The sequence below is a fragment of the Podarcis erhardii genome (assembly GCF_964252035.2).
Source record: "Podarcis erhardii genome assembly, chromosome: 13".
Taxonomy (NCBI): Eukaryota; Metazoa; Chordata; class Lepidosauria; order Squamata; family Lacertidae; genus Podarcis; species Podarcis erhardii.
In genome coordinates this window covers 44,023,429-44,038,784 of record NC_138502.1, presented here as the reverse complement: position 1 = coordinate 44,038,784, position 15,356 = coordinate 44,023,429, and the positions used below count along the sequence as shown (strand labels likewise).

The following is a 15,356-nucleotide window of genomic DNA, read 5'->3' as shown; positions in this document are numbered from 1 at the left end:
TAATTTCAGGTTATAGCAAGTTTCTAGAGACTAGATTATGAGTTTTTGTAAACTGTGTTTCCAAAGGAGCTTTTGTGTTTGCATTAAGTTTGTTATGAATAAAAAATCATTTTAGGTTAGAGCTTAATAATTATTTCACTATTAACATACTTCTTCTGAATTGTATTTCACTATTAATATACTTCTTCTGAATTGTATTTCAGTTCAACAATTACTTTGCTAAAATACATATTTTGTTATGTGCAAATGGCTTTAGATACCTATTAGGTCCATAAATTACCATACAGTCATACCTCGGGTTGAATGTGCTTCGGGATGAGTGTGTTTGAGTTGCACTCCCCAGCAACCCAGAAGTAATGGAGCGCGTTGCTTCCGGGTTTCGCCGCATGCGCAGACGCTCAAAATGATGTCACACGCATGCGCAGAAGCGGCGAAAAGCAACACGTGCATGCGCAGACGTGCTGTCATTGGTTACGTTTGTTTCTAGATGCAAACAGGGCTCCAGAACGGATCCCGTTTGCATCTAGAGGTACCACTGTATAGCATATATTCAACACAAAAAACAGCAACCTTTGTTGTTGACAAAGGACATATAAAGGGCCCCATTGCCTTCAGGGGCTCAGGGCCCCATTAAAACTAAATCCAGCCCTGATTGCATCCTGAATGTGTAGAGTCAGAAGGGACCCTCATCTAGTCCAGGGTTTCCCAAAAGAGGTTTTTTGGACTACAACTCCCATCATCCCACTGGTCCTGCTAAGTACAATGGGAGTTGTAGTGCAACAACAGCCAGACACCCACGTTTGGGAAACCAGTCGAAAACCCCTGCAATGCAGGAATCTCAAGTAGATCATCCCATGGGAGTAGCCAGGATTTATATTAGTGGGGACACGACGCCCACCTGTCATCATCCTCCTGTCACATCCCCGTGTGAGAGCACGCCCCCCCCCCAAAAACGGGATGTCCCAGCTAGTTGACAGTTCATTCCGAATCTGGAGTCGAGCCTGGTGGCGCTGCAGGCCGCGTCCGGGCTGCCCTGGTGGGCCGCCGTGGTCGCCGCCAGCGCCCTCCTGCGCACTGGCGTCACCCTCCCGCTCGCCGCCCTGCAGAGCCGCGTCCTCGCCAAGGTGGTCACTGCGCAAGGGAGCACGGAGAGGGGGCTCCTGAGCATCTGCAGAGGGCTGCCGCGCGCGCGTGTGTAGAGCAAAGGGGCACGGGCTGAGGGTGGTGGAACGCATAAACTGGGAGGAAAAAATGTAATGTACGGCATGACTTTCCGTGGCGGCAGTGGCGTAGCGTGGGGGGTGCAGGGGGGGCCGGCCGCACCGGGCGCAACATCTGGGGGTTAGGGAAATCCACGGGTTAGGGGGCGCAAATCCACGGCTTAGGGGGCGCAAATTACTTGCCTTGCCCCGGGGTGCTGATAACCCACGCTACACCACTGCGTGGCGGGTTTCGGTGTGGTCCGCGCAAAAGTTAAATAAACAGCAGATGACCCAAGCTAGTTGACAGAAGGAACTGTCTCCATGACAGTTGTTTTAAATTGCTTTCTTTTCACCCTAAATGCTCAGAAAAACCGTATCAAAATCTCTTTACAATTTCTACTTTATCTAATGGAATTTTTACATGGGATCCCACCAAACTACTGTCAAGTCACAGATCATATTTGTCTCTGCACATGGCACTGTTGTTTTAAGTCACAGATATGGAACTTCATGGCACCCACATGGTGGCAAAACATTGCTAAGAGGCATGGGTGTGTGTGTGTGTGCCTGCCTCGGGCACCGGGAGTTCACACTGCATGGCTGGTGGCACAAACCTGTCAACTAGCTGGGACATCTTGTTTTTTTGGGGGGGGTGCTCTCACACGAGAGCATGGCACCCACAAATGTGCAGGGTTGCAGCAGGATGCACGTCTCAATATGAGAGCACAGCACCCCAAAGGTGGTTTTTTGGGGGGTGCTGTGCTCTCGCACAGGTCATGTGACTCGCACAGGAGCACATGCATGGGACATGTTGGAGGGTATGGTGGCACCATTCACACACAAAAAAACGTACTTCTGAAAATGTTGATATCTCCGTGGTATATCAACATTTTCAGAAGTACGGTTTCCATGGCTTGGCTTTTGAAACAGGGAGGTCCGCAGCACTTAGCTAATTGGGAACCAGTGAACTAAAGCATTAATGTATCTAGGCTTGGGAACGGAAAGTGGCCTTCCCTAGTTGAGTTTCTCTTTCACTTTTCTGCTTTGCCAGCAAGAAGGATGCTGCAGAAAAGGATCCAGGTTAAGCTTGCCATCTTGTCTTCTTTATGGGAAGAATAAAACATTCTCTACAATAAAAGCATCACTGTGACTATGACTCAGTAGAACTTACGGCAACTTTTTCCAGTGGACCACCTCTTTGGCTCGCTTCCTCAATCACCTGCCCTCGCTCCCTATTTGCAGGTTAGGCTCTGGCCTTGCTATGGACTTTGGTTGGTCGCCTTGGTTGTCCGAGGGGCCTGGTAGGAATTTTTCCATTTGGCAGATTGGCACTGGCCACTTAGTTTTCGCCTACCTTGTAGCAATCGTCACAACTTTGATAGGGTTGCAGTTAGGCATTGTTTGACCTTGTGTGGGGGAGAGGAGGTGTGGCCATCACCTGCCCCTCCATGCTTAAGGGTATTCTGTTAAAGGAATCCGGGGGTGTTGATCTTATCCGAAACCCAGCAGGGGGCTAGGGCCTTGACACGACCCCGACGGAAACACCAGGGGGAGCTTGAGTTGGTTTGCATAGACAGGGCTTAACCTTCTCTGGACTTCCTGCACAGTGGGCAAGAGTCCGATATAGTCGGGTCCAATCAATGCCTAAGCCAATACCACTCACATTCTGTAATTCAATAAAATTGTGGCCAAAATTTGCTCAATAACATCAACCTAATATTTGTGTCCTGGTGTGAGTTATTTCCCAACGAGGGGGTGGCTGTGGGGTCTCGACACGCAAGCTGCTGTTTCAAATATCATCACAAATCCAATAGGGGGTGTTCCTCTCTCAGCCTCAGCTCACTGTATGCCCAAGGTGGAATTGTTGATGGCATCTCTTTCGAGAGAGAACAGAGTGCATTTCCGGGGGTGTAGTCAAACTGCTGTGTTAGCAGCTCTGAAGCGACATGCCTGGGCAGTGTGTCTGGAGACCCTGGGCTGCCCAGATAAGATCACCCCGCTCTCGGCCTCGCTGATGTGGTCCAAAGGAAAGCAGAGCAATAGGTTTGACACCAGCTTGGCTGCTAAAATTGCCAGAAGGATGCAAGACGCCATCCAAAAATCTTAGGGACTCCAGATTTGTCTTGGGTTTACTCCTTACTGACTTTTGATATCCCGCAAAGCAGCAGAGGTTTGGGACCATTTTCCCCCTCTTCCTAGACAGGCCACCTCCCCAGGTTGACCAGCCCCACCTGCCTCTCACTTCCCTCTGCAGCACGAAACTGCCTGCTTGACCGCCAGACCCACGTTTGACCTCATTCGCTCAATCTGCCAGAGCTCGTCTTTGCATACAGGGGAAGTAGTCCCTAACTCACCAAGGGTTTAAGACCCATCAACTAACCTCACCAGGTTTAGCTGGCTGGCTGAAGCCATTCCCAGGGTGTGGCTGCTGTCACATACTGACAGTTTCTAGGAGCCACAGGCAAGAGCTGAGTGCAGGGTGGTGTTCAAAGGTGGACAAACTACCCAGCTCTCAAAATACAGTGGACGCTCAGGTTGCAAAAGTGATCTGGGCGGGAGGCACGTTCACAAACCGCAGCACTGCGTCTGTGCACATGCAGGTTGCGATTCGGCACTTTGGTGCTGGTTTTGACCTTTAAAGCCCTTCACGACCTAGGACCCTCGTACCTACGGGACCGCCTCTCCCGGTATGCCCCACGGAGGACCTTAAGGTCCATAAATAGCAACACCCTAGTGGTCCCTGGCCCTAAGGATTTTAGATTAGCCTCAACCAGAGCCAGGGCCTTTTCAACACTGGCTCCAGCCTGGGGGAACGCTCTGCCTCATGAGACCAGGGCCCTGCGGAATCTGATTTCTTTACACAGGGCCTGTAAGACAGAGTTGTTCCGCCTGGCCTTTGGCTTGGAGTCAATTTGATTCCCTCCCCCTCTTTCTTTTTTCCTTTCTCCTCCTGTGATGAGGCTGCATTTTAATGTTTTAATGTTGTATTTAACCTTCTTTTTAAGTTGTATTTCAATCAACTTGTTTTTATTATTGGTTGTTAGCCGCCCTGAGCCCAGCCTTGGCTGGGGAGGGCGGGGTATAAATAAAATTTATCATTATTATTCTGCACATGCGGAAAGCACGATTTAGCGCTTCTGCACATGTGCGACTGCCAAACCCGGAAGTAACTCGTTCCGGTACTTCCGGGTTTCAGTGTGTCCAAAAAAAACCTGAAGCGTCTGTAACCCGAGGTATGAATGTACAGCCTTTCCTCCCATCTCAGCAAGCAGAGACTGGCATGTTGATATTGCAATAATCCCAGTGTCCTGCTGACTGGCGCTGGAAAAAAATCTTAAGTACCTGTCACCAGTCAGCTTGGCAGGGGAGGCAAATGATGGGATCTCAGGAAACGCAATACGCCTGCTCCTCAGCTGCTGCCAGTACCAATCCTGAGATGTGCAGGAAGGCTGCCAGGGACCGCATGTGGAATGCCAGTATGTGTTATACAACTTTCGTGAGATTGTTCTTACATGATGTAGGCAATCGGAACACTTTAGTCTGTGTAAATAGTATTACTTCACGTGGTTCTCTCCCGCTACGAATTGTGTTGAGCAGCGGTTAATAACAGGTTAACATGGGAAACGCAGAAGTGGAAACTGTAAGAACACGGTCGTGGACTTGGATCGAAAGAACTGTGCAACTCATTCCAAGAGCCCAAGGGAGGTTTGGACTTGTGTTTCTTGAACAGCAGGCTCTCAGCCTCTGCAGTTTGTGGTGTGTTTATGTCTGCCATTCAAAATGGAGAAAGCTAAAAACTCAGCCAGTCATGCTCAAGTCCCTTAGGTACAGAGAAAACAGCAGGTTAGAGACTGCATGTGGTCTGAAATGCACTTCAGCACATTAGGATTTTAAAGTGCCTGGGTGGGTTTATGAAGCAAGTTCAACCTCATTTAGCATGCTGAGATTTTAAGGAGTGAATGTGGGGCGCCTCTTTCATACACCAAAACAAAACAAATTAAAAATCAGCCCTAAATCACATGGGGGGGGATTCTGCTTGTACACGGTTCTTGTTTGTTATAAATGAATATGTTTTAAAAAATAGAGAAGACCTAGAAGGTCTCAGAAGAGGATGTTCCTTGTTTTTATTGGTCAAGTACGCATTACATTTGAAATATAAAAAAGTGTTCCAAAAATGTTGCTAATACAGACTTCTATCACACCCCCACCCCACCCCAAATATTTTGTTCAACAAGCCTCATCCAGGAAACAAGACATGGGGCGTTGTTCTCCTATTAACAGTTTTGCTTTCAAGTCAATAAAATACAGAGAGCTTTAATAAGAAACCACATCCTAAGAAATTAAGCTCAGCGGATTCTGACAATATAGTTTTGTTGTAATAAATACTGAGCATCGACTCCAAACTGAAGGATTATTTCACGTGAGCAGAAATAATGCTAGTTAGTTGTGGAGAGGCATTTTGCATACACTAAAGGGGAGTGGTGTTATATAAAATACTTGAATAGCGTTACTCCCCCCTCCTACGTAGTAAAGTGCTGAAAATTAGTTTCTCTTCCTCTCCTTTCCACCAGTGGCTGTTTGGTTAAGTTAGGCATTCAATTTTGCTTCAACCAATTTCAGACATATCAGTAGGAATAGTACATGACAATGGAAAGGTTATTTTTTATTTTATTTTAAGAGCACCAACAGAGGGCATGTACACAGATGAACTGGTATTTATTCACAAGCCTCTCAACATCTTTTAAGTTGCATTTAGAAGGCTGCAGGGTTCTTTGGGAAAATAATTATTCTTGCTGGCTTTACAGATGAAGCAAGCATTTTAGAGCTCGAGTTTTGTAGCTGAGAAATTGAGCTGGTTTAGGTAATCTGAGATTTCCATTCATCCAAATCTTGAGTTAGAGCCACTACCTCTGTATGAGAGAGGGCTAATCTGAGTGCCAGTGTAACATTAAAACAGACTTTCCGTTCACTTTCTTCAAACTAGCAAAGGAAAGAGACAATGGACTGTTTGTATCCTAACATGCAATACTAAACATGATTAATAGATCAGTTTATAAATTTTAAAATACACATCACACATTCACAGACATATCAGTTATATGTAGGGTCTTCCGTTAAGATAATTGGGTGTCACCAGTTGCCGCAGGCACTTCTAAAATCCCCTCTAGAGCTAAATAGCTTCCTTCTTAATTGGAACGCTGATGCTTTCATGCCATCCAGCTTTCTAGGTGAGGCAAGTAACTAAAGATGGCCACGTTATTCATCTTAGATTGGAATCCTGCAAATCAATACAACGAAGCCGTTTCATTTCAGAATAGATCGTTTTCTTGGCCTAGTAGCCCAAGGTCTTCTGAAGAATGCTTGTATTTGGGACACGCCCGATAGTGAAGTTCTATTAGCAGATGATGCTCATCCAGTCTTCAAAAGTTGCTAGCCTGCAAAACGTTTCACTAGCCTGCTAAGAGTACAGTAGCCTGGGGTCTCGTCCACTCAATCTGCCCCGAGCCTGTATTTACATGCAGGGTGAATCGGAAGTCTCCAGCCCTCCTTCACCAGCTTGCTTGACTTCTACGCTTTGGTGCACAGAAACCAAGCAGACAGGTGGAGGGAGGAATAGAAAGAGCTGTCCCTTGTCTCACCTGCATGGAATCCCTGGTTGCTTATGGCTACCCAGAAAGTTGTTGAATACACGGCTGCTCGCTTCACTGTATTTATTTAAAGAATTAAGGAAACTCACTTGAATCCAAAACAGATTTCAGGGGCAGGACGCATAAGAATTTAAAATTCACAACGCAATATTAAGACATAAATTAATGGGAAAAGCAACATAATTGAGAGGAAAAGAACTATTCAGCCAGCTGAAAGCAAGCATTTTAAATGCCTGGGCAAACAGAATTGTTTGAACGTGTTGCCAAAAAGAATACTGTGTCGGTGCTACCACCCCTTGCAGGAGAATTTCAAAGTCGGGGTGCCACCACCGAGAAGGCCCTCTCTTTTGTGCATGCATAGTGTCGTCCTCCTATAGATGGAACACAGTGAAGGGCCTCTCCTCTGACAATCTGAATACACAGGAAAGTTGATATGGAAAGAGACGCTTGTTCTGAAATCTGGGCTCTGAGTGGTTTAGGTAACCACCAGTACCTTGAATTGGGCTTGCTAGCACATAGGCAGCTTATATAGTTCCTTCCCAGCTGACGTGGCTTCTGCACAGTTTGCAGGCCATTCCCACACATAATACATTATGCAGTAATCCAGCCTGTGTTATCAAAGCATGGACCACTGGGGTCAGGCTACACCAGGCTGCAGTTGACCACTTGGGCCTCGAGTGACAGCAATGGGATCAAGGAGCACACCCATCTATGCACCTCCTCCTTCAGGGGGAGCTATCTGTAAAAGGACATATGGCAACAACGATGGATGACAAGAGAAAGCAGTGGAGGACTTTGCTCAAACACACCTTACGGCATCCTTCACCAGGCTTTATAAACCCACCTTTGGAGGAGATCAGTTAGAAGAGATCTCTGCAGAGCTGAAAAATCACTTAAAAGAACAGCAAAGCTTATTGACGAAAGAAAAAAAAATAGCTTAGAAAGCGCCTAACAGTAGTTGAGATGAGAGATTTGTGTTTGTGTGTTGTGTTGCTCAGTGTCTGTAAAGGAGCAGGGGAACTAATTTCTCATATTTCTCTTACAAAATTAAACAAAACAATACTGAATCGATGTCAAATTCTGTAGTATAAAACTGTGGGGCACCCCACAAATAATGCCCAATTTTATACTGTATTTAAAATTACACAAGTAGAAAAAAAGTTATGCTTATTAATAGTTTAATGTATGAAGGAAACATCCAGACTGCTGTATATGTAGATACATCTGTCACATTAAGTAGAGCCTGACATACTGAAAAAATTTACTTTCTGCGTAGCCATTTCTGTTATGTAAACAATTGTACATTTATTTGCCATTCTAAAACTTCGGGATCAAGTTTACATAATTTTGCTAAATTTCTGTGTATGCCCAGAAGCAGCTTACAGTACTAAAAACCAACCAGCCAAAGAACAGCTTCAACAGAAAGTTATGTCCCAAAAATTAATAATAATCAAAGGGGAAAGAAAAATGAAACTAAGAGAGGCTAAGTGGAACCATATGACGGCAGGGAATGAGCAGTCACAATGTTCACAGAAAAGGGTCAGTTAGTACGCTCCTCTGCAAAAGCCTACATCAGTCCAACCTATCAGAAGAATGATCTGAGAGACGAGGAAAACGGTGCTGCCATTTGCATTCTCCTCCAAGCCGAAAGGAAATCTCCGGGCGATCCGAAGAGACCTCCCCCGCTCAACCCAGCTGGTTCATATGCACACTGTTCATATGGGGTGTCCACGTTCCAGTCCATACCTGAAGAAGAGGAGAAGCGGGGTTAATCTATGCAGAACCAGCTGTTTCATACAGGTATAAAAATGGATTGCAATAGGGTTTTATACTGCCTGGCTCTGTATTTTAAGGACAAACTACTGTACGTATCTCAATTTACTTTTATTTTTAACCATGTGTGAAATAATCTTAGCGTGCGTACAACTACACTTGTAAACTGCTCAGAAGCCTATTTCGGCATTTGGTTTGAATATAAAGCAGCAGCCGTACTAACAGCAGTAGTAGTCATGACGATTATAATAACTGTCAGGGAACTGCCATCAGTTCAGAGGCGAGAGGTGGAAGGGCAGTTGTGTTATAGGGAGCCTCCGAAAGTCTTGCGAAGCAGTTCCTCCTCCGCGAGGAGGAAAGACCCACCTCTGGTGGGGAGGAGGTGGTGGGACCAGGGGATGCTAAGGAGAGCCTCAATACCAACCCTGAGCAAGCCAGAGAAGAGAGAAGTACCCCTTTGGCAGTGCCCACTCTGAGCAGTAGGTTTCGTCGCAGGGAGGGGAGGAGAAGGTTGGGGGTCAAGCTGGGGGAGGTACAAAGACAGACCACTCCCAGATTCTGCTAGCGACTGAGCCAGACATGAACTTGCGACGCTCTTCACTGTAAATAGTTTGCACTAAGAATAAAGCCTGGAAAAGACAGGTCGGAGTTTTGCCTGTTTGCTCTCGAGCAACCACACCAGCATCTGACAAGAACATTGCCGCCACTATGTCACATGCACTTATCACTTCTTTCATTGCAAAAGCAAAAGGGGGACGTAAAATGTGTAACAACTTAGGGAATGTGCTGGCTAAAGGCTTGTAAAGCAAAAAGGAGTGTGGAACGCTAGGACTTAGATGATGGGGCTTCGCTGTCCTGCAAAACTCCATGTTTCTGCCTTTCCGTTCTTTTCTTCTTCAACATCAATTTCTGCAAAAAAAGAGAGGCCAAAATTCCACGGGAACTCGGCTGTTACCGTGATCAGATTAGTAAACAGCACAAAACTGAATTGCTTTAATGCACCAGGGTGCCAGTGCAGTGATAACACATGAAGAGCGCCGCCAACTCAAACAATCTAAGTCTAGCATTTTGTTCTCACAGTGGTTAAACAGATACCAAAGGGAACTCTGCAAGCAGGACCTGGGGGCAACAGCACGTTCCCAACTTGTGATTCCCAGCAACCAGTATTAAGCATATTGCCTCTGACTGCAGAGACAGGTGGCAATTTAAATGCCGCCTCTGCTCAAAAAACTCATCCACAACTCAGCACTAGGGTTACACATCTGTTATGGAATTAAAAATGCCATGTTGGGTATTGGGCCAACTAAATATGTGGCAGGGTAATGGTCAGACATATGTGGAATAGTCAGTCTCACTTCAACCAACAGGCTTAAGCTTAATTAATGCATGAAGGGGTTAATGCCATAGAGTAAGCTGTTCTGCCAGGCATAGCTAGGTCACTACTCCTCACCTTGGGAGGAAGGTAGTCAAGCCTATTGTTCCCCTTCTGTCTACATGTGAACTCTGAGGAGCTCTGAGCCTCCAGCCACATGGCTCCAACAAGCCTCTCTTGAGTTCCTATACCAATAATTTAGGAACTTCCTTCACTTTGGAACTTGACCAAGTTTTACTGCCTGTGCATCTTTTTCTGACTAATGTATGGAAAAGTACATGAAACAGACAATTGAAGAGTTTGTAAGTAAACCCATTTTTTAAATTGCCAAACGTGAGGTCTTTTCCTACACCGGGGGAAAAGGGAAGTTTTGGAACTCACAAGGGCATATTTTAAAGGTCTAACAGCCTACATTTCCACGCTTTACTTTGTGGTATTTTGCCATTTTAAATCTCTGCTGGGGTTCTTTCACCAAAGAATACTTGCCCCTAACTTGGATCTCGGCATCCAGGAATTCTCCTGTTAAACCTATTCCCACCCCCCCTAGCCAATCAACACTTTTAACTTGGAAAAGGAGGTGGAATACAGTGGTGCCTCGCTAGACGAAAAGAATCCGTTCCGTGATTCTCTTCGTCTAGCGGTTTTTTCATCTTGCGAAGCAAGCCCACTGACGGCTTAGCGGATTAGCGCTATTAGCGGCTTAGCGGCTTAGCGCCTTAGAAAAAAAGGGGGGGGAGAGTCGGAAAAACTCGCAAGACATTTCGTCTTGCGAAGCAAGCCCATAGGGAAATTCGTTTTGCGAAGCGCCTCCAAAACGGAAAACCCTTTCGTCTAGCGGGTTTTCCGTCTTGCGAGGCGTTCGTCTTGCGGGGCACCACTGTAGTAATGTTGTAGTTTGAAAGTTATCAGCACATTGACTACACGACCCCGGAGCTTACCGTCTGAGGGCCATTATTCTCTGTGGAATTTGAAACCATCTTTATAAGTGAGTTCCAAGATGGGTCAGCAGCATGAGGTCCATTGAATATAGGCCCCCCAGTACCATCTGCAATGGGTGCGACAGGAGGAATCATTGCGTTCCCATACACTGAGAAAGGCATGCCCTGTAAGGGGGAAAAAAGCTAGTTGTTCAACATGCTTTATATTTCTATAGTCACAATAAACATCATTTCACCTCTCAAATTTCAAAAAGTGTGTGCGTTTTCATCTCAATTATAAAATCAGCATACTTAATCTGCCAAAGAAATTTGTTTCACAACTTCTCTGCGAAATGATTTTGTTTGCATCGTTTTGAATTAATAGTTCTGCGTGTGTCAAGGTGGCCCAAATGTGGCTCCCAGGAACCTCTAGAGCTGCTGCTGATCAATTTAAGGAAGTAACTAGGAACAGTCAGGCAAATTGATATTTGCTCACCCTCTGGCTATAAAGAGGTTTATAATACAAGGCCCACCAAAAACTACTAAAAAGGAATGACAAAGGTAATGCAGGCTCCAATAGAAAAAGCAATGTATGATGTAGCTTTTAAACAGGGTATGCATATTAGAAAGCTTCTATGTCTGAGTTTCTAGCAAAAAAACAGTAACATTTGGATCGTTACCCCAACTTTAGGGAAGTCCATGTATCCAGCAGGGACATGCTGATGGAATGTACCGGAAGGAGTTACAATTCCTGTGCTGTCTCTCTCCATTGTTTGATGTTGCGAGAATACACCTGGATCAGACATTGGTCTGTGAATCATATGGTTCCCCATTCCACTGTGACACCAATCTACTTTATCTGGCAAGAAAGAAGTGGGTATTACCCGTTAGTAGCACACTTTAACCTAAATTATTCAGTTGTGGTAGTAGCAGTTAGCGTCCTGAACACTTGGCAGAACCATCTAAACACGAAGTACAGAGCCAGATTGGTCATCGGAAAGGTAAGGTATACTTAGTGGCAGCTTCATGGTGAGACTAAAAAGAAATTATGTTCTTAAAGCAGGATTAAATCATTTGTGAACTTTAAATAAGTCAATTCATGAACCATGCTGCAATGCAGATTCGTCAAGGCTACCATTTGTAGTGGGAATGTTATTTCTGCATTTTAAGTTGTCCTAATCAATTGTCTTTTTAGGACAATTAGGACGCGGGTGGCGCTGTGGTCTAAACCACTGAGCCCAGGGCTTGCCGATCGGAAGGTCAGCGTTTGAATCCCCGCGATGGGGTGAGCTCCTGTTGTTTGGTCCCAGCTCCGGCCAACCTAGCAGTTCGAAAGCACGCCAGTGCAAGTAGATACCGTATTTTTCGCCCTATAGGACGCACCGGCCCATAGGACGTACCTAGATTGGGGGGGGGGATAAAGGAAAAAAATAATTCCCCCCCAGGCGCGGGGCTGGGGCGGGGGAAGCCCGAGCTTCCCCCGTCCCCAGCCCCCAGAACGGGTCCCAGAGGGAGGGCTATCACCAGTTTTCATTGCTTCCTCGCAGCAGATCAGGCGAGGGTGACTGGGGAGTCATATTTGCAACTTTGCAGTCCTCATGAACGCGCCCTTTCTCTCTCCCTCTCATCCTCCCCTCCCCAGATGTTGCGAAGCTCAGGCACAGTTTTTGGGAGGGTAGGGGGAGTTTGCATTCAATACAAGGGTTGGAGGATGGGTGGGGGGCTTAAACCCTCCGATATAGCGAAGAGGGCAAGGAAGCTGGCGGCCGAAGCAGCCCCTGATGGAGCCACCATCTTCACACAAACACAAGATACACAAAAAGGCGGGCGAAAGGAAGCGGGGGTTGCTGACTGGTTGAGTTACCCCCCTCTTCCTCGGGGCTGGACTTGGGATGTTGTCCTGCTTCTGCCTCTAAATAAAGCTGAAACTTTGTCCGAGCGAGGAAGAGATTGGAACTGCATTTTGTAAAGTCTCCCAGCCTCGCCCCGGCGATTTCCAGGGCTCAGTTCCTCCCCCCCCCCCAGTGTCCATTTGCAACAGAAGAAAACACTTCAGCCTGTGTAAGGTTGGGGCGGCGGGGGGGGGGGGAGGGAGAGAACTTGAGGCGCTGCATCCTTGCCGCCCAAGGAGAAATTAAGGTTGCCCGTTTCGAAGGCTGCTCTTCGTGGGGAGAGATTTGGGTGGCTTCTACTCTGCGTAAAGACGATGGCTAAGGAACCGGAGTGCGAGCTCTCGTCTCCCCCTCCCATTCTTTTGCAAGAACTCGCCTGTGTCCGGGGAAGCAAGTAATCCCCCTTTCCCCAACCCCACCCTCTTTAAAGATGTTGTCCTCCGCTAACGCAGGGGTGGGGGCATTTACGTAAGGTTTTAAAACCATAACGCAGTTTGGTTCCACCGTGCTGGTGGCGGTAGTGGGAGAAATGGATCTGTCACCTACCTCCTTTCGCCCCCATCTCCCTTACTACCCCTTGCCTCGGAAGCAGCAGCAGCAGCAGCTGCAGCTCTCTGTAATTTCGGGCCCCTAGAGAAGCACAAGAACCTGACCTGGAGATTTATGTAACGTGCTCTTTAAACTTTAAAAGAAAGAAGTCTGGAAGGGGGGGGGCGCTTTTTATGGCACACACACCGGCGCAGTTCTGCTTCTCCCTCTCTCTCCGTCGCGGGTGTTGACTAAGGCTTGTGCGGGCAGACACGTCTCTGGCCGCGGGCGTGTTTGTGTGTGCGCTCGTGGGGACGCCGGAGCCGCCTGCTTGTGGGTCGGGAGCTCTGTCGGAGGAGCGCACTCCTCGGTCTCTCTCTCTCTCTCTGCCTCCGCCCCGCGGAAAGCCTCTGCCTAACTTGGGTCTCCTCGTTGGCACTGGCCACACACACTCACTCCAAAGTAGGACACGGCACCATTCCCCCCCCCCCCATCGAACTGCAAAGGAGATAAGAGGCTGGGTTGGGAAGCAGAGCTTGCCGGGCTGGGGGGATAGCTTCTTGAAGCCTGGAGAGCAAGAGGGGTCGGTGCACACCGACCCCTCTCGCTCTCCAGGCTTCAGCGAAAGCCTGCATTCGCCCTATAGGACGCACACACATTTTCCCTTCATTTTTGGAGGGGAAAAAGTGCGTCCTATAGGGCGAAAAATACGGTAAATAGGTACCGCTCCGGCGGGAAGACAAACGGCGTTTCTGTGTGCTACGCTGGTTCGCCAGGCTTAGTCATGCTGGAAGTTGTCTGCAAACACCGGCTCCCTCGGCCTATAGAGCAAGATGAGCGCCGCAACTCCAGAGTCGTCCACGACTGGGCCTAACGGTCAGGGGTACCTGTACTTTTACCTAATCAATTGTCTTAGCTCTCCTTTAAAGAGAAAATCAGAAGATGATAAACAAGTATGTCTGTTCAGGGGCAATACATACCAGCTTGGTTTCCTCCTATCCCTTCAAAAGACCATATACCACTGTGCCCCACTGGAGTGGCCAAGTTGCTCCCTATAACAGAGGGTGTAGATGTTCCAGTTTGTCTGATACGCGCAGAACGCTCTGTTCCAATTGGGACAGGGACCTTTCTGTCCTGAGAGACATTGCTGGGTTTTTCTGACCCCAGGGAAACAGACGAAGGGGTAGGAGATGGTGCTCGAACTCCAGCAGACACTGGCTGAGCTGGTGGTTCTGGAGGAAAACAAATATTTAAACGAGTTACAGACATCCGTCCTAGTATTTAAAGGCAATATGACGGCATTCAAAAATACTCTCTCTACACCAGTCTCAGCAGAAGTAGCAATGCAAGCTCAGTAAATTTCATGACTTGTTAAAGCAGCATTACAGTGGTGCCCCGCAAGACGAATGCCTCGCAAGACGGAAAACTCGCTAGATGAAAGAGTTTTCCGTTTTGGAGGTGCTTCGCAAAACGAATTTCCTATGGGCTTGCTTCGCAAGACGAAAATGTCTTGCGAAAAAAAAAAAATGCGGGTTTTTTTCCCTTTCCCTCCCTTTTTCTAAGCCGCTTATCCGCTTATCCGCTAAGCCGATAAGCTGCTAAAAATGTGTGAGTGCCTGGAGGCGGTTGGAGGTTGGATGGCGGCTAACAGATTGAGGTTGAATCCTGACAAGACAGAAGTACTGTTTTTGGGGGACAGGAGGCGGGCAGGTGTGGAGGATTCCCTGGTCCTGAATGGGGTAACTGTGCCCCTGAAGGACCAGGTGCGCAGCCTGGGAGTCATTTTGGACTCACAGCTGTCCATGGAGGCGCAGATTAACTCTGTGTCCAGGGCAGCTGTCTACCAGCTCCACCTGGTACGCAGGCTAAGACCCTACCTCCCCGCGGACTGTCTCGCCAGAGTGGTGCATGCTCTAGTTATCTCACGCTTGGACTACTGCAATGCGCTCTACGTGGGGCTACCTTTGAAGGTGACCTGGAAACTGCAATTAATCCAGAATGCGGCAGCTAGACTGGTGACTGGG

At 47.4% G+C, this 15,356-nt stretch overlaps 1 protein-coding gene across 5 annotated transcripts in view; it reads right to left on the bottom strand.

The window, feature by feature from the left end:
- Window positions 1-8,011: 8,011 nt before the first annotated feature.
- The window catches only part of ANKRD17 (ankyrin repeat domain 17), a 112,661-nt gene continuing 105,316 nt past the window's right edge, over window positions 8,012-15,356 (bottom strand). For all 5 annotated transcript variants that reach the window (XM_081837540.1, XM_081837538.1, XM_081837541.1 and 2 more), the window contains 4 exons: window positions 14,313-14,564; window positions 11,593-11,771; window positions 10,934-11,098; window positions 8,012-8,596 (listed from right to left, as the gene is read on the bottom strand). In XM_081837540.1, coding sequence (XP_081693666.1) covers window positions 8,537-8,596; window positions 10,934-11,098; window positions 11,593-11,771; window positions 14,313-14,564 — 656 coding nt within the window. In that variant the 3' untranslated portion in view covers window positions 8,012-8,536. The remainder of the gene's footprint in view (window positions 8,597-10,933; window positions 11,099-11,592; window positions 11,772-14,312; window positions 14,565-15,356) is intronic.